The 19,570-nt window shown below is 38.7% G+C and overlaps 1 protein-coding gene across 1 annotated transcript in view; it reads left to right on the top strand.

The window, feature by feature from the left end:
- The window catches only part of LOC101635365, a 43,748-nt gene that overhangs the window by 6,673 nt on the left and 17,505 nt on the right, over positions 1-19,570 (top strand). Inside the window, exons 3-5 of the mRNA XM_012720749.1 lie at positions 2,292-2,387; positions 7,362-7,772; positions 13,755-14,128. Of these exons, the coding sequence (XP_012576203.1) occupies positions 2,292-2,387; positions 7,362-7,772; positions 13,755-14,128 (881 nt within the window). The remainder of the gene's footprint in view (positions 1-2,291; positions 2,388-7,361; positions 7,773-13,754; positions 14,129-19,570) is intronic.

Here is a 19,570-nt window from a genome sequence, read left to right on the forward strand (position 1 = left end):
CTCCTGCCCTTGATCTTTCTTGCCTTGCCAATATCAAGGGTCCCAGGACCTTACTTGATCAAGGGGAGGGGACTAATGAACACATCACTGTTAGGCCAGCCCAGGCAGTGCTTCTGGCCCCCTCACTGCTCAGGCTGGCCTAGCAATTACCTCTTGAGATCCCTCTTAATAGCAAGTGCCAGCGAGGATATAATTCTATGAAAATAAAACCCGTGAAAGGGAAATTTCCACAGACAGAAACTCACTCAGACTGTGGTTCATGAAGGATCCAGTCTGGCTAGCTTTGCTGTCACTTACTGTTTGTCGCCACATAGGTTTCCTTCCACGTGTGAAAAGCTATATGTGCAATTATCCTGTAACATCATAGCACATGGAAGGGCATGCATGAAAGACATATGACTGAGCCATAATCTCCTAAATTTTTGAGATCTTAGGTTAACCGTTCTTTCATTTTATGCAATGACCTCTTTACCAAAACCTCCTGCCCTGTTCCCTGTCGACACCATCGTACTTTCATGGACTCTACCCTTCCTGGGGGTATTACTGCATGAAGTGTCTAATGACCTCTGAGTCAGTCTGACAACTTTGTATTTAAGTTTATTTTTCTCATGTCTGGATATATATTTCAATTAGGGTTACATAATTAGTGTAGCCAAGAATATATTCTTTGACATTGTGTTGTTGAAGTCTGGTTTCTGTTACTAAGTAAATGCAGCACATCATGCAACTTACTTCTCTCTCTCACCATCTTTTTTGTAAAACTGGAAAGGATACTAATCTTATCGATTTGGTAAAAAAATAATAAAAATAAAAACTTACAAGCAAATATTTCAAAATAAGTGTTCTGTATTTGTTTAGTGACATATTAATATTACTTAGCGATAATACCTGTACATACTGGGTGAAGATAAAAGCTATTTAGCCTTTTTTTTTTCTATTAACATTTGTCATTAAAATGAAACTTTACTTGCCATTTTAGAATCCACATGAATGTAGCTGAGATTGTAACAACAGATCTTGGTACTGGATCTGTTGCTGTTTCTTGGCATTACTGGTAGATAGTGGTGACAGCTGTAGATGTTTACTTTGGTTTTTGGTGGTGGGGTATGTCACATCAGCATAAGTGATCAGAATTAAATGATTGTGACCCTACCTATATTACATTGTTTTATTACTGTTTTAATTTTATTTTTAATTTTAGAAATTTTTATTTATTTTTACTACATTCTTCATTTTGTGTGTTTTTTCATCTCACTTATATTCCTCAGGTGGGCTTCCCACCACGAGTTCACCCATATGCCATCACCATAGTCCCGTGCATTCTCCCTACCCCAGTTTTGATCCCATTCCCCTTTCCACCACATAACATGTCTCTGGTTTAAAGTTTTTCATTGTTTTCATTTTTATTTTATTACATTTGCTTTTCTTCCCCCCTCTTCCCATCCCTTGGTTCCTTACACTTCTACTATGAATGAAACCATCTGGTATTTTTCTTTTTTTTTCTGGCTTATTTCACTAAGCATGATCCCTTCCAGCTCCATTCATGTTGCTGCAAAAGGCATGAGTTCATCGTTGTCTTTTTTTGATGGCTTAGTAATATTCCATTGTGTATATGTAACACATCTTTTTAATCCAATTATTTACTTTTGGGTATTTGGGTTGATTCCACCTCTTCCCTACTGTAAATAGTTTAGCAATAAACATGTGGGTGCAGGTTTCCTTTAAAATCAATGTTGTTGTGTCTATTGGGTAGATAGTGAGTAGTGGTATTACTGGGTCATATGGAAGCTCTATTTTTAGCTTTTTGAGAAGTCTCCAGACAGCTTTCCATAGTGGTTGGACCAGTTTGCATTCCCACCAGCAATATAGGAGAGTTCCTTTTTCTCCACATCCTCACCAACATTTGTTGTTGCTAGTTGTTTTAATGTGTGCCATTCTCACTGGTGTGAGATGGTATAGCATTGTGGTTTTGATTTTGATTTCCCTTATTGCAACTGATGTTGAACATTTGTTTCATATGCATGTTAGTTGTCTGCATTTCCTCTTCAGAGAAGTATCATTTTAGCTCTTCTACCCATTTTTTATGTGGTTGTTCACTTTATTTTTGTTGAGTTTCATCAATTCTTTGCATATATTTGTGATCAGTCCTTTGTCCTTTGTATTGTGTACAAATATTTTCTCTCAATTAGTGGGATATCTCTTTTGCTGTACAAGATGCTTGTGTAGTGTCTCTTTTGTGGTACAATGTGTTCTATTATTAAAAAAGAAACTAATCACTTGTCTTTTCTTAGGGCTACTGCAGATTCAGCTCAACTACATTACTGCCTATTACACCTACGTCCTCCTCCTTCTCAAGAGCATGGTCTACTTTGCCATCATCGCCTTCAGTCTGTTCAGTGCAGGAGTCTGGAGCTATGGAAAAAGTCCATAACATAGTGGCCAAAGGCTTCAACTTTTGCTACCACTTATTGTCCCTGAGAGTGTCTGCTGAGGATCCAGCAGGGCTGTGTTTCTGAGTTTGGATTAATTTTGTTCTCTTCTTGTATATGTTTATTATGTTATTATTACATAGTTCCCCCCCCCAGTTTAAATGAAAAAAACTGGGAAATGAGAAAATTTTACTCAGTAATAACAGAATATGTTGCCATTCATCAGGGGCTGAGCTGAGGAATATCCCCAAAAGCCAAGGAACTTGTCTAGTAGCACTGTCTCTGTAATCTCATGAACACCTCCTGTTGGCCCAACTATCCTGTCTTCTGAGTATAGACCACATGCAGCTTCCAAAACGATTAACCATATAATTGCTTTGACATGTTTAATCTTCTGTATTATATGTTATTTTTTTTAAATTTTCAATTCTATTTTGAAATGTTTCATCTTATACATCCTGAAGCTGCCATAGTTGCCTCTTGAATTTTGTTTTGCTTACATAAGAGATGCAACAAATAAAAAATGAAAGTAACGTTGTCTATGTGTCCTTTAATTTGATAACATCTAATTGAAAGTTGACTGTAAGAAACAGCATGACAACTGAGCTCTCAAGTTCAGCAATGAATGTTACAGTAGCAAACAAATATTTCTAGTTCTTTTCAGAGATAGTTGTTATTGTTCTTTCTTGGAGCATCGACTCAGGGAGAGCCACAGAAAATGAAAGGATTTCAGGCCCTCCCAGATGGTGCAGCAGGCTAGGATGCAGCACTGCAAGCTAGAGACAACAATTTCGGTGCGAGTTCTATCCCTGGCCTGGAGATGACCCACATGGAGTGGCAGATCTTTGCTGTCTTGCCTGCTGCTCCCCTCAGCAGTGTACTTCATCAGTCGGCCTGTTCTGCTCCCGATTCTGTCTCTGGTGAATCCTCTCACCTCCCTGAACCTCTAGCCTGTACCCAAGTTCTTGATGCATAAATGAATAAATAACTCTTTTTTAAAAAATGAAGGGGTTTTGGCACTTCTCCTGCAAAGCTGCTTGATTCAGATTTTTTGGTTTGGGGCACTCCCATGGCAAGTGGCTGAGCCTACCACACCTTGCACTGTGTGTACTGGTGTTTCTGAAGCCCTGTGGTTCCTGATCCTCACATAATCCACGACAGCTGCTCAAACATGGGACAGGCGGCAAGGAGGAGGAGGAAGGCCCTGCATGGTGGGGCTACTGGGTTTGAATCCTGAGGTTTTGTTTATACCTGTGTGCCGCCTGGTGAGCTACATGAATCTAGTGCATCATTTCTTCACCTGAAAATGAATGACCAGAGCCCTATTCTGGAGTTATGGAATTTGATGAATTACTAGTGCTTTTATATGCAATCCATAGAATGAGTATCTACTGTTAGTAACTATTCTTTAAAATTTTTCGGACACACAAACACAAAGGCACTGGCTTACCACTTGCTGGATCCAGTGCCCTGTGGAGAGGTCAGATGGGGATGGAATAAGGAGTTGGTGAGCTTCTACTTCATACCAGACAATCTCTATAGTTTTCTAAGAATATTTAGATAGGGACAGTGCTAGCATACAGTTTACGAGACTCAGGAGCTTAAATTATTTGTTCAATTTCACTAGAGTAATTGTCATACTTTAAAGCTTGTGTCTCTAACTCAGAACCCGTATTTTACAAGCCATCATTAATACTTGCTTTTCAAATATGAAAAATGAAAAAGCAATTTTTTTATTACAAAGTTTATTTTTACATCATTTTGCACATTTTTTTTTCCATCTCGATTGTAATCCCCACGGGTTTCCCATCACCAAATCACCCCTGTGCCACCACCATAGTCCCGTGCATTTCCCTCCCTTCCCCCCCCCATTTTTGATCCCATTCCCCACTCTGCCCCCACAGAATGTCTCTGGTATATGGTTGTTCATTATTTTTGTTATTTTCTCGCCTGGTCCATTATACTCCTGCTATGAGTGACACCATCCGGTATTTTTCTTTCTCTTTCTGGCTTATCTCACTAAGCATGATCTTGAAAAAGCAATTTTTTAACTGAAGATAACCTCCAGGAGCCAGTGAGAATTTCTTAAGGATCTGTGGGTTCCTTTACATTACCCCCTCATATACAAACTCTTGTCCTACTAGGACAGCTCCCCTTGTTATCAAGGATATGCAGAATCCCACTAGTTCTGAAGGGTGTTGAGTGCATGTACAGCTAGTCTTTTGATGGGTGCTGAACGTATGGACTGAGAGTCTTAGGCAGAACAGGACTGCTAAAGGAGAACTTGAATGTACCCACTGGCACCCCAACTCATGTCAAGGTGCACATGTTAGGTGGGGGAAGGTTAAATTTCTCTTGACCCAGCACTTTGCCACCACAGCAGGATGCCACTTGGTCATACTTCATGTCATTTGTACTTGGTAGTGTGTTATTACCTAAGCTTAACTGACATTAGAAGAATGGGATTCAATTCAGTAATTTTAGATTAATTATGTTATTTATATAACCAGTGTTTGACATTTTAATGAATGCAAACACTTCAGAGTGCTTCCTAAGATCTTAAGTACACACTACTTAATCTCACAAGAGATACATGCACTGTTATCTCCGTTCTATAGGTGGAAAACTGAGACACATGGGTGCAAGAATTACCCACACTTAGGCAGGTATGAACAACGTTCTCTCTACTATTTTGGAGTCTTTTTTTCATAGAGTTTAGCTGTGAGTACCTTCTATCTAACCAGTAGGCAACATTTATGTAATAACTGATTTTCCCTTTTGGGTTAATCCAAATCACTCTAAGTACCAACTAGACATTCTGAGCAATAATACATACAATATCAACATAATCCATTTCTGTCATGCTTCTTTTCAATCCTCCCTTACTTAATAAAGGTTCAAGGAGGAACTGTGATTTTACTCTGAAATCTCAAACAAAGAGATCTGGTATTTTTCTCTGTGCCACCTGGAACAGACACAGTGATTCAGATTTCCACTTGACTGCACTAAAATCTTGCTTGTGTCTGCTGAGAGCAGTGTGGTACACAGATGAACCAACCTCTCCCTTACTTCCTGCCCAATTTCACTGTACTCAGAAGGAAAAGAAAGATGAGTTCAATTCACATTCTCCAACTTATGTCCACTGTCTGTCCTCTCCCCCATCCCCTGAGGCTTAAAACTGTCCTAAAGTCTGAGCTGCCATCTCTAGGTTTTGGCAAATCACCAGGCGCAGCGTCTTTTCAGCTCACCTGGGCCTGGGAGCCAGGTGTGCTCCCTGGACAAAGTTTACTCTATCGGGGTAGATACTTGGGAGAGCAATGTGAGAAAGCTAGCTGAGTGAACTGCTTTCTCTAGTCATGATATGTAGAAATTATCTGGTACTGGAGTTTGTTCCTAATTCAGGAATATGGAGATGATGACAAAACAACTTTAGGTATTGTAAAGACCTCAAAATGGTATCCAAAACCTTTCTTTTAAACACATTGCTGTTCTCTCACCATAACCAACCATGTTTCTGTTAATATAGTGGAAATCCTGTTACTATAGTGAAGGAGAAAAGCGATTGCTATAGATATGCTGATTGGTGTACTCTAATTAACCCTATTTGATAGTTATGCCCATAGCCAGAACTGTAATATCGTAAACAAGTAAAACTAAAGCACTTGTGTACCAGAATGATGTCTTGTCTAAGTCACTAAAGGGGGTGAGATTTACCAGATCACTTTTTCTCAGTAATTAAAATTACAGGGCACTTTGGTGAATAACCAGGTAATGGACACAATATATTAAGACTGAATCATAGAAGTTATGGCTGTCATACTGTATAAGAACATGAAAATAATGCCAAAGAACAACAACAACAAAAATAATTTAGTACAGTCTCTTGTTCTTTGCGATGTCTAACTTTTTACCAGAACTCTTGATTCCTAGAACAGTTCCTAGAACAGTTTTTTAATGTGTGTTCCATTAACCACCTGCATCAGGGACGCCTGGCATACTTTGAAAAAAAAGTGTAAGTTTTGCTTAGGATGAACACTATGAATCAGTAACTTGGAATAAAAGAAGGAAATGAACATTTTCTAAGAACATTTATGGATGATTTTTATTTAATCTAATAAAAAAAAATTCCTAGCTATGACAGAGTAACAGATCTCCGTCTGAATGGACCAGTTCTCTGGAAAGAGTTATTTTTTTAAGATGTATTTATTCCATTCTTGAAGGCACTCCCAATATAAATGAAATTTCACTTCTTGGAGTCTAATCTGTGTTTAATACCACAGTTATTTAAAAAAAAATACACCACTGTGCATGCAGCACATTGAAAAATGGGTATTATAGTTCCTGAATTTCTTTTGTTTTACTTAAGAAAAATCAAGTTTGTATGCAAGTCTTTAATCACTGCCAATTTCAGAAAGATTAAACAAGTTGCTAAACACAGCACATATAGCTTCACATGTTTGGATTATAATCTCTCAATTTGGAATTTGAGGGGGAACAGGTGAGTGCATAGAGCAACCATCCCCAATACCCCAAAATATATAATTTCATACCAAGGATTTCTCCTCAGACCTTGAGCATTCTTACTAGTTGTGTCTGCACCATGGGGCTCAGGAAGCCACAGAGCTACTCATATATGTAGCACATCAAGAACAAGTCCAATAAACTCTCTGAGCCACCACTCTGAGCCACTAGACTGGCCCCACTCTGAAACCTTCTCTCACGGAACCTCACTTTCTTACCTTGTCCCTGGGTGCCAGCCAGTCAACAGGATGCCTCTCCTGGAAGCTGTCATCCTCTCTTCCCTCTGGGCTTGTAAGTTGTAGTTGCTCCCCCCCCCCATCATTTACATCTAATGGAGACACTGAGAAAATTCTCTATTGTCTCCTCTTTATATATCACTTGTTCATACAGATATCATTTTCTTGTTTGCAGTTGGCGTTGGTCAGTTAAAGTTGGAGCAACCTAAAATGTCAATTTCCAAGACAAGGGATAAGACTGCCCATATACCTTGTATTGTGACTTCCAAAAATTTTAACAGTGATTACATACACTGGTACCGACAGAAAACTGACCAGAATATAGAACATCTTTTACATGTCATCTCAACAACACAATCTGTTTCAAAGAACATAGGTGGGAAGACAAAGCTGGAAGCAAATAAAGATCCTACAACTTCCAGATCAACCTTGAAAGTTAATTTTGTACAGAAAGAAGATGAGGCGGTGTACTACTGTGCTGTCTGGGACCACAGCCTTAGAATCACCAAGATCACCTATACAAAAACCAACTTCAGGTCACGCCCACATCCTTCCTCCATCAGCTTCCTTTTCCTAGGATTTTACTGTCAGCCTGACCAGAATTACAGCTGCCAGTCTTTCGCTTCTACTGCTCTTTCTCAGGCACATTTTAAACCCTAAATGCTTAATTCATCTCATTCTTGTGACAAAATGTTGACATTGGTGTTATCATGATGCACATGTCTAGATTAGGAACAGGCATGAAGAGGTTATTGACTTGTGTGTGGTCACTAAGTTAGTGAATGGGGATAGAGCACTGGTTTCTTCTTTTAGTGTCCTTTCTTGTTGGGTCAGGAACATAGCAGCATGTTCTCCGGGACATGCTGAAGGACCAGTTTTGGAGCATGTTTGCAAGGCAAGATTCTGATGCTCAATGATCTGTCCTCAGGCTACTTATTAGCATTAATAAACAAGCATGACTGAAAAAGTACAAAGGCAGAAAGGACAGGACCCAGGGGACATGAAGGGTAATTATTATTATTTTTTTTTTAAGATTTATTTATTTATTCATATAGAGCTGGGGTACAGGCCAGAGATGCGGAGGGTGAGAGGATTCACCAGAGACAGAATGGGGAATAGAACAGGCAGATCGACTAAGTATACTGCTGAGGGGAGCATCGGGCGGGTCAGGAGAGGTCTGCCTCGCCATGTGGATCTCCTCCGGGGAAGGCGGGAATTGAACTCATGTGGAAGTGGTTTAATCTTCTTAGTGCTGTGCTTTAACCTGCTGTGCCACAAGGGAGGGCCAAGTAATTATTTTTATGGGGAACAGAAAAGACATGTCAGGCACATACACAAGGAACTTTCTGTGGAGGTACTTGGTGTCATTTTTGAGCTAATCCCAGGCCAGCTAAGACCATGGCCTTGTGTCCCCAGCTGCCTGATGATGTGGGCCATTGCAGGCCATTTAAGGCAGTCATGCAAGAGGGCTTTATCCAAATTCTTCACACACAGGTGCAGAGGCCACAAGTGGTAGAACCAGGATATCCTGTCTCTGAAAACTAAGCAGGAAAATGGCATCTAATGTGTGGTGTCTATAACTAATGAGCTAAGACTAATCTTTTTTGTTTGTTTGTTTTTTAAAGATTTGTTTATTTATGCATACAAGAACTGGGGTACAGGCCAGAGGTATAGGGGAGAGAAGTATCTATTAACTGAAAATTATAAAACAAAACAGAAATGGAAAGATATCCTTGTTCATGGATTGAGCAATTAAGCATTGGTAAAATGGTTGTATACCTATGGCAATTTAAAATTTTAAAGCGATCAAAATCCCAGTGTCATTTTTCAAGGAACTACAATAAATTTTAGAATTTGATTGAAAACACAAAAATCCACAATGTATGTTTTATTAAGATTTATTTATTTATGCATACAGAACTGGGGTGCAGGCCAGAGGTGTAGGGGCAGTGAGAGGATTCACCAGAGACAGAGTGGGGAGCAGAACAGGTAGAATGATGAAGTACACTGCTGAGGGGAGCAGCAGGAAGGTCAGGAGAGGTTTGCCATGCCATGTGGGTCACCTGTGGGGAGGGATTTGAACTCATGCTGAAGTGGCTTTAGCTTCTTAGTGTTGTGCTTTAACCTGCTGTGCCACCAGGGAGGGCCCCACAATACAATTCTACTAGAAAAAAGAAAAATGGGACTACAGCAAATTAAAAAGCTTTTTACTATGAAAGAAATCATTGTAATAACTAAAAGGCAACTTACGGTCTGAGGGAAAATATTTGCAAGCCATATGTCCAGCAAGGGTTTATAAAGAGGGTATATAAAGTGTTTGGAAAGAGGCTTAATATGGAGTTTATAAAATATATAAAGCACTTATTCAACTCAACAAAAACAAACAAAATACAACCCAATTTAAGAAAATGGGCAAAATAATTAAATCAACATATCACCCCAGAAGATATTCAGGCACATTAAAAAAAAAATCAATGTCACACTGAGGGATGTGCAAATAAAATCACAATGGGATATCTACCCTGTCAAAATGACCTATATAAAAAAGACAACAACTTTGTCAAGGATGTGGAGAAAAAGGAACACTCTTTCACTGTTGAGAGTAATGTAACTTGGTATAGCCACCATGGAAAATAATATGGGGATTCTTCAAAAATACAGTGGGAATTCCACATAATTCAGCAATGCCACTCCTAGGCACTGACCCAAAGAATATAAAAACACTGATAAAAACCTATGCACGCCTATGTTCATAGCATCATTATTCTCAATAGCCAAGTAATGGAGCCAAACAAATGCTCAACACAGATAATGTATAAAGTAAGTGTGGAATATAAACCTTGAGGACAACTATTCAGCTGATCAGAACTGGGGTGGGAAGAGTGCACAGGACTATGGTGATGGTACGTGGGTAAATTGGTGGTGAGAAGCCCATGGGGATTACAACTGAGATGAAAAAATACACAAAATGAAGAATGATGTAAAAAAATAAAAAATAATTTTAAAAAGTTGAAGTAGTGTCTTTGGGACAAAACAGATGTGATGTAATTGTGCTAAATGAAATAAGTCGGAAAGTGAAAGACAGTTACTGGATGGTTTTACATATTTTCACAACTTAAAAGAAAGTAAACTGACAAGACAGCAAAAACAATCCTGAGACTAGAGATAGAGGTGGAGCGAGAAGGGAATAGTAGAGAGAAATGGATTGAATATGGCACTGGGACTTTGGTGGAGGGTGGCTGAAACATATGAAAACATAATGCTATAATTTAAAATGTTATAGCTGTGTTAGTGATTGGCAAAAGAACTCCTTTTAACCTAAGGAAAATAAGTCAAAGTTTATGAATAATTAAGCTTAATGTGTAAGGCATGTTGAAAGATTGCAGTGACCCAAAGCTAGACCACTTACCTCAGTTAGCCATGACGTGAGTGCAAGGGAAAAGTTTTTGAACAAAATTGAAAGTGTTTATCCATTGAACACATGAGTAACCAAAAGAATAGCTCTGGTGGTCTGACTATAATATCAATCCAGCCACAACCTCTCCCAAAACCTAGTCCAGAGCAAGGTCCCAACTCTTTCTGTTACTATGAGGTTGAGAAAAGTAGGGAAGCTGCCCCCCAAAATTTGAAGTCAGCAGAAGTTGGTTCATGAGGATTAATGAAAGGAAATGGTTTCCAGAATTTAAAAGTGCAAGATGAAACAGCAAGCACTAATGTAGAATCTGTAGCAAGTTATCTAGAACACTTAATGACCAGTGAAGTTGGTACCATTCATCAGCAGACTTTCACTGTCAACAAAATAGCTTCATAGTAGGATAGATATGGGTAAAGTCAATTAAAAAACCTCCAGGGAAGGATTCACTCTTCTAAATACTATTGATAACACTCGTATTTCATGAGAATAAGTCAAAATATTAACATTAGTAGCAGTTTGGAAGAAGTCAATATCAAACAAATGACTGAGTGGTTCAAAAGCTCAGCAGAGAAACAAACTGCAGATATAGAAGAAACAGCTAGAGATAACTTTAGATAAAATTTGAGATAAAATCTTGTATCTTGATGAACCCAAGATGCAAACTTTAGATAAAATTTTATCAGATGTGTTGTTTCTTATGAATGAGCAGAGAAAAGTAGTTTTTGAGTATTTTTTTCTGGAAACTACTCTTGGTAAAGATGTTGTCAACAATTTTGAGAAGACAGCAAAGGCTGTAGAACCAAAACTAATTTAGTTTTGAAATGAATGACTTCAATTTTGAAGAAAGTTCTATTGTGGAGAAATGCTGTAAGATAGCATCACTTGCTAACCACTCTGAATGAGACTAATCTTGGAAGCTAAGCAGGATGGGACCTGATTAGCACTTGGATGGGACAACTAACCTTCCTTGAAAGAGTCTTGCTTAAGGATATGGCCACAGTAATCCACTTTCAGCAGCCCCCACACTAATCAGTGAGTAGCCATCAATATCAAAGCAAAATTCTCCACAGCAAAAAGATTAGGACTTGCTGAATGCTCAAATGATGATCAGTATGTCTAACAACAATTTTTAGTTAAGATATATATGTTTTTTAAGACATAATGCCATCACATGCTTAATAACTTGCAGTATAGTCTAAACATGACCTTTTCATGCTGTGGAAAAGCAATATTTGTTTAACTCAGTTCATTGTGTCAGTTGCTTCATTTTAGTGTTCTGATACTGAGTTCACAGTATTTCTGAGAGGTATGTTTACAGCAGAAAATTCATTGGTACTTATGGCTTCCTGGGACAAAGAACTGCAATAACTATATTGAGAAGCCACCTGACAGGAGATAAAAGGACACAAAAAACCTGTCTTACTTTGGGATACCCAGAAATTGTGTCTCATGATTTCAATATAACTAGTTTATTAGGAATGTACATGTTGACTAGCAGGACAGAAAGGAGATGGAATAGTGAGGGGTAAACAGACAATAAAGGTATTTCAGAGAGTAGTCACAGGGTTTGAGAGAGCCTCAAGTGAGCAGCGGGAGCATAATTAATAATGGTCCAAAATCAGAGTGATAAATTAAGTAAGGCATTTCTTGTTCTGCTGTTTCCTTTTGTGGGAGTGGCCATGTAAAATGAGTAAGAGCTTTAGAACATTGGGTGATCTGATGGATCTGATGGCCATTGTAATGGTGAATAAGGAAATCTTTCTAAGAGCTAGAACACTGAAAGATGTACTTCCAGAGTAGAAAATGTTCTCAAGGTAAAGTCAACTAAAATAGAATTAGTGATATCAAGGACTGAACAGACATAATTCAAAAAAGTGTATAAGGAAACCTAAACTTACAGGGATTCACAGCTCTTCTCACCAAAACGAGAGAGAACACCAGTAAATTCCTAAGTGCCAAGTAAGTCTCCCCATACCATCTCTTGGCTACTTGTTCCCCTAACTCAGCTTCCCTGACCCAAAAAAGAAAGATCAATAGACAATCAGCTGAAAAGTTCACATAAATTCTGTTTTTACTCCATAAAAAGGTCTTAGCCTGTGAAGAACTTGTGATTTGTTGCTTCTATAAACTTTTTTCCTGGTTTGAAATTTAAAAAACCTATTATAAACAGCCTCTCTGCTTTGTTTTTTTCCCAGCACGTAATTTGGTTTTTGATGTATTAAGTAGTAAAGATAGTGCATATAATTGAACATACAGTATTATTATACCTATGTATAACAATATTTTCAAATGAGCAGAAATTAATATGTTAGGGAACATACTAAATTATTAACAGTACTAATCCCTTGGTGATGGGACAGAGTGATAAATTTCTCTTTTATTAGAGATCCTTTATGATTTGTATTGAATATATGCCTTAATAATAGAAGACAGCAGTGTTTTTTGGTTTTTTGTGTTTTTAATATGTTAGAGTACTCCACCGACAGCTTGCTGTGGCTCCCATTTGATGGTAACTTTCAATAATAAAACAATCAGAAATGTTTCCTTTGATTGGTTTGTCTAAGTAGTGTATAAAGCTAGATCACAAGAAAATCACTTCTTTATACAAACATGATCTGATGACACATATGAAGACTCTAAATATAAATTGCAAAGCACAAAGTAAGGTGAGATTTGCTGAGAAATTTGCAGAGCTGTTTCTGCAGGATGTTTAGGGGAAACTCCAGGAGCCTATTTTCCTGCAGTCTGTAGGTGTTAGATGTGTGTTCTGAGTGCTGCCACTCCCTCTTATGAAATCACTCTCAGATTTCCTCTGCTATCATCTCTTTATTCAATCACCTTTCTTGCAGGCGCCATCGGGATGCTGTTTCTGCCACAGGCCATCCTGGTGGCCTTCCTTTGGATGTGTGAGTAACTTAACCCAAGGGATAGCTCATTCACCTTACGGGAACAAAATGAAAGGGTGCAATCAGCTCATTCCACAGGAAGAAACACATGGTGATTCAAATTAAACTAATAAATTCCACCATGACCCTGAAGTTTTCAGATAGAAAATAGAGAACTCAGACTGCAAGCTTTTCACGAATAGCAAATGAATGTATATTATTTTAATAAACCTGAAGATTTCGCTAATTTTAACTTTTCTCCTTTCAGATACAGATGGCAATAATTTACTATCACAGATCAAAATATCTATTACCAAGAGAAAAGGAAGTACAGCATTTCTTGAGTGCCCAATAAACACAAAAGCCTTCAAGAAGAATGTGTATGTCCACTGGTACCGACAGAAGCCAGAACAGCCTCTACAGCGAATTCTCTATATATCGTCAAATGAAAACGTTGTCCATGAGCAAGGTATTAGTGAGGAAAGATATGAAGCAAAGAAACGGCACGACGATTTGCCAGCGAGCCTCAGGATACACCGAGTTAACGAGTCCGACGCAGGGCTGTATTACTGTGCATGTTGGGATACACAGCATGAACGTGCTCCAGGGGCGCTGAACAAAAACCCTCCTGTGCTGAGGCACGTGGGCGCGCATGGGCACTGGGCTTGCGCATGCACACACACACATACACACACACACACACATCGCCCTGTTCCCACCCCAGAGGAACCTGACCAATGTGCACAGAGCCTTTCTCTTGCATGTGTTTGAGCAAGAACCCCATGGACCCACTCTTGAAGTTCCTTTTCAAATAGGTCACACTGGCATTTAGCCTCAGTTCTCTGGAGATTAGGCTGACTTTTTAAAGTGTCCTGGAATTCTCTATGCTTTGCTATCTAATAGAAGCCACTTGGGAATTAATCCATAATCCAGTACTCAACATTGTGGACTTTGAACTAATGAATGAACGAAAGATGAGGTATAAAGTCCTTTTGAGTGACATTGAATATGTTTAAAGTTCTTGCTTACCCAATCACTGTCAGCGTGATCTAGAAAAACTCACTAAGCTATTTGCATTTTTCCCAGTTTTAAGTGGGCATAATATTAACAACCTCTAAAGTTGCTGAGAACTGAATGCGGTTTCCTATATGAAAATTGTGTCATAGTGTGTGAAAAATCATTATGACTAAACAATGTCACCGTGTTGTCTAAAATAGGAACTCGATAACTCTAGAAATTACATCTTACATTGTTCTTCAAACAATGATAAAGCATAGTTTTGATTATGAGAAACTAAGCATTGTTGAATAGGAAAACGGTGAAGAGTAACAGACCAAGGTGAACTTTTCTCCTTCAAAATCTTTCTTTATTCATAGAAGAGTATAGAGAAGGCATAATAACTAAAAATAACCACAGTTACTGTAAATACTGATCCAACTCCTTCAACTCTTGAAAATTACTTATCTACAAAATGTATGTGCTTCTGCATAAAATGAGATTATAATCTCAGTTGTGAAACAATTATGGTACTTTCCTTCCAGCTTTCATGAAACCACACATAGCTACCCCCCCACACACAAAATGTGGTGAAAAATGTATAGATTGGCAGTGAAAAAGAGCTCAAGGATAGGTATATCTGAAGCATGTTAAATGGAAAATTGGAGCAAATCATCTAAGGGGAAGTGAACATTGAATCAAAGAAGTGTTCAAATGAGGTCTTCTGAGATACGATAGATCATTTATAGAGAAACAGGATAAAGTCACATTGCAACTGACCTTCCCGAGGAATTTTATTGGTTCTAAAACAAACCTCCCTCCCCTGATCCTCCCTTCACAGAACAGAAAGACTTAACAGAAACTCCCTCCTCTGTTACTACATCCTGAGTCCTGCTCCAAACCCTTAGTAGTGTCTATTCTGACTCAACTCTGGCAGTGTCAACTCTTTGGATTTTCCTTATGACTTTTGCATGGGTTTGTAGGTTAACTTTTTTCCTTTCTTATCTTTTGTTGTTTTTGTGTTCAGACACAACCTTTTTCAGCTTCTCTTATTTCTCTCCCTTACTTTTCAGGTGGAGACACCAAAATAAGATTATCTCAAAACCAACTCACTCTTACCTGAAAAACAAATAAAACAGTATATATAAGTTGCAAACTGTCAGGGGTTCCTCTTGAGCATGCCATTGTGCAATGGTATTAGCAAAAAGATGGGGAACCCTAACACGGATTCTCTATGGTTCAGCCAAGAATTTCAAGCAAGACAAACCCAATTCCCACTTGGAAACAGACAAGAAAAATGATGGAGACTTTTACCTGATCATCAATAATGTCAGCAAGTCCGATGAAGCTACTTATTACTGTGCCTGCTGGGATCTCACAATTTCACAGAGTTGGGAGGGACCTGTAAGAAAACTTTCTCTGTTACGAACCCTCAACTCCTTTCACACTCAAACGACCACAGCAGACTTTTTAATCATAGGTTCATGTTAATGAGAGGCTCATGGACTGTTGGGACAGGAAAGGCCGTTGTGGCATATTTAGCCCAATGCTTCCACTTCAAATGAGGAGGCTGGGGCCCACAGGTTGCAAGTGGCTGGTCCAAAGCTGGTTAAACACAGAAGTAATTCTACACCTGCATCTTAGCTTGTCAGTCCAGTGCATTTTCTTCCTGTTCTTGTGGTCAGTGTTGAAATTCCTTTAACAAAGTTGCACTTATTTCGAAAGGGTGCTATGACTTAGGACATTTTTCATGTCCACATGTGTACCTGCCACACGTTGAGAACAAAAGTACAAAAAAAATCCAGTAATAACAGCAAAATCTATACCATAACATTACACTGAAATGCCTCTCTTCTTGGAAGGATGCTATGATAATGTCTTGTCTCCATAAATTATATCCTCAGGACTCAATAAGCTTTGTTATATAGGCAAAGTCTGGGATGGTCATTCTGTTGAGAAGGAATAGAGGTCACCAGTGAATGGTCTCCCTTTCACTTACCACCTGCTTTTTCCTATGGCTATGCACTCCTCTTCATTTCTATAGCTCCTTTCCTCCTCTGAAGTCCCCAATCATTAGAATAGTTTCCCTGACATACATATCAAACGCATTGGCATATAGGAAATGATATATATGTTTCTACAAAAATGTATTTGTCAATTCTCAACCAGGTACCGAATGACCTCCAGAACCAAATGCCAAATTCCCTGCTTTTCACTCTCACACATGGTATCAGTCCCAGCGGGTCAGCCCCATACATGAGATCTGTCCCAACTGGATGACCATCTACTTTCAAGTTTGGTAGCTCTCACTTATTTGAGTCAGAGTATTATTAGCACTTGATTAGAGTGACTTTACACTTTAGAGATTGACTTAGGACATTTTTCACGTCCACATGTGTACCTGCCACACGTTGAGAACACAAGTACAAAAAAAAATCCAGTAATAATAGCAAAATCTATACCATAACATTACACTGAAATGCCTCTCTTCTTGGAAGTCTGATAAGTAGCAAGAAGAAAAGTACTGATCCCAATGCCTGATGCCAATTCTCACCATCAGTATTAATCCCCCCCTACTCAGTAAAAACACAGGTGCATTGTGCCATTTTGAACAATGACAAGGATGCTTTGTCAAGCAGGTGTTCTCATGGCTTTTATTTCCTATGGTAATGAGAAAAAAAAAAGATTTAAAGTTCAAGTTTCAATTATTTGATATCTTAAAGAAGAGAAGACACTGGAAACTATGGTTTCATCTGCCAGAAACTAAGCCACACCAGATCAAACTCCTTTAGCACCTTTGGAGACTGAAACTGCTGTCAAGAGAGAGGGCAGAACCCAAACTTTTAGGATCTATTGTGGAGAACTCCCACTCTTCTCTCTTCAAACTTAATGCTTGTTTAGAAACTCTTCACTTTCCAACTTACATGTGAAGCCCCTGACATAAATAAACAATCTTAATACTAATATAATTCTGAACTGTATGACCCAAAAGCTTCTGTGAACATTGTTATCTCCTAATGCAGCTCAGGGACAAGTGAAAGGAAGCTGAGGTGTGGGATTTTTGTGGGGTAGGTAGATGACACTAGATCCAATTCTCACAGATTCTTTTATGATGTGTTTGTACGGATTACCTGTTGTTTTGGGGATTTTCAAGAAACCATTTTACCTGCTCTATATTTGGTTTGATATTTCCTGTGATTCTTGTAAAGCAACACCCAATATCTAGTATTTGAACATTTAAGATACAGATGCTCTATATTATACAGGCCTGGAAACTACTTTCCTACTTCATACATCTTTTCATCTCTACCCAGTATGTGTGATGTAGTAGAAAGAACAAGTTTGAAATCTTGCAAATTTCAACTCACATCATCTCTACCCAGTTTGAATTCCCTAACTTTCAGTTTTCTATTTTACTATTTTGAGTGATAAACCATTTCATATGTGAAGCTGAAAACAGATAAACACATGGGTGATGCCTAATTCATAGCAGATTCCATCTTTATTTCTAGAAAACAAAGTCATGACTTGAGATCTTGCATGGATATGGAATAATCCTGGGGTTAAATGAACAATCTGGTTTGGCAGTCCTCACCTCCTGCACTCAGAATGCTGGGACAGGCAGGGCCTTCCTGGTGGTGCAACAGATTAAAGCGCAGCACTATGAAACTTTGCACAGCAACTACAGCTTGAGTTCAATCCCTGGCCAGGGAGGTGACCCACATGGTGCAGCAGACCTCTCCTGACCCACCTGCTGCTCCCCTCAGGAGTGTGTTTCAGTACATCTGCCGTTGTCTCTAGTGAACCCTGTTATCCTCGGCATCTCTGGACTATATTTGTATGCACAAACAAATACATCTTTAATAAAAGAAAGAATGTTGGAACAGCCTCAAAAGCAGGCACACAGAAAGAATAAAAATAAGCATTCACTTATATAGAAGTAAGGAAAAGGGGGAAATGAGAGGAAGAAAAAGGAAAGGAAAATTTATTGGCTAGATGTCATCAGATTCTATCTGTCCTCCTTCAGATAGTCCCTGCTGAGCACAGACTGGAGCCTCATGAAGAAAACCGTGGGAGCCACCTGTGGTGAAACTCACTATGTCTACAGAGCAGACTGGGTGCAAGTTGGAGCCATGGGCAGAAAGAGAGCAGCCCGCCTCCCTGGCCCCTTTTTAAAGTCCACAGGATAGCCCTGCTAGGCCCCTACATTCCAGCAGCCCCTTTCAGGAAGTCAGAGAGTAGAGTGGAAACCTCCTCCTTTCCCTAGAGGGGTTACCAGCCTTGCTCAGTAGCTTAGGGGTTTTTCTAAGTATACCAGGGAGAAACAAATTTCCTCCACTCAAGTGTCTTTTTCATATTTATCTTTTCAGAACAAATGAAAAGAAACAAATGCATGGCCAACTTATTTGCTTGTGGGTGCTACATAAAGGAAGAAGAATCTGCTGTACATAGTGACACGCCAATTACCGAAGTGCAAAAGAAGCCCTAAGAGACTAGAAGTCATCAAATTCAAAATGAAGACAGATGATAAAATTGCTAAAGTTGTTATCGAGAATTTGACTGAAAATAAATGACTTGGTGTCTTCCAACACTTCCCTTTGTTTTTATTAACAAGTAAACTCAGAGTTTTCCAATAACCCTCTGTATCTATGGAAACATATCTGACATAGAGTAAGCAGTGGGTGGGATCACTGTGCATTGTATAAGGCTATGAGAGCTAATGACTCACAGATAGTATTTAATTCTATTTTCTGCTTATGTCAGATAATAGGTTTTCTTTGCTTTAACAGTCTTAGCTGCCTTTCTTGTCAGAACTACTCAAGTACTAGATTTAATCAAAAGTTTTCTAAATCTCTAAAAGATAAATCAGTGACAATAATGAATGAGTTATTGTTTTATTTCAAAATAGTGACCAAATGTTTAAATGATGCACAGGATTCATAGCTTTTGATGATCTACCAAAATTGATTGCAGTTGGTAATTGTGAAATTATCATCAAGCCTGAAAAAAGTGATTCAAAACTACAAGCAATTCAGCTGTACTTGACTTCTTATAGAATTGTTTATTGCTTATATATTTAATCTTCTC

This window comes from Condylura cristata, unplaced genomic scaffold (genome assembly GCF_000260355.1).
Source record: "Condylura cristata isolate star-nosed mole 26May11 unplaced genomic scaffold, ConCri1.0 scaffold00005, whole genome shotgun sequence".
NCBI lineage: Eukaryota > Metazoa > Chordata > Mammalia > Eulipotyphla > Talpidae > Condylura > Condylura cristata.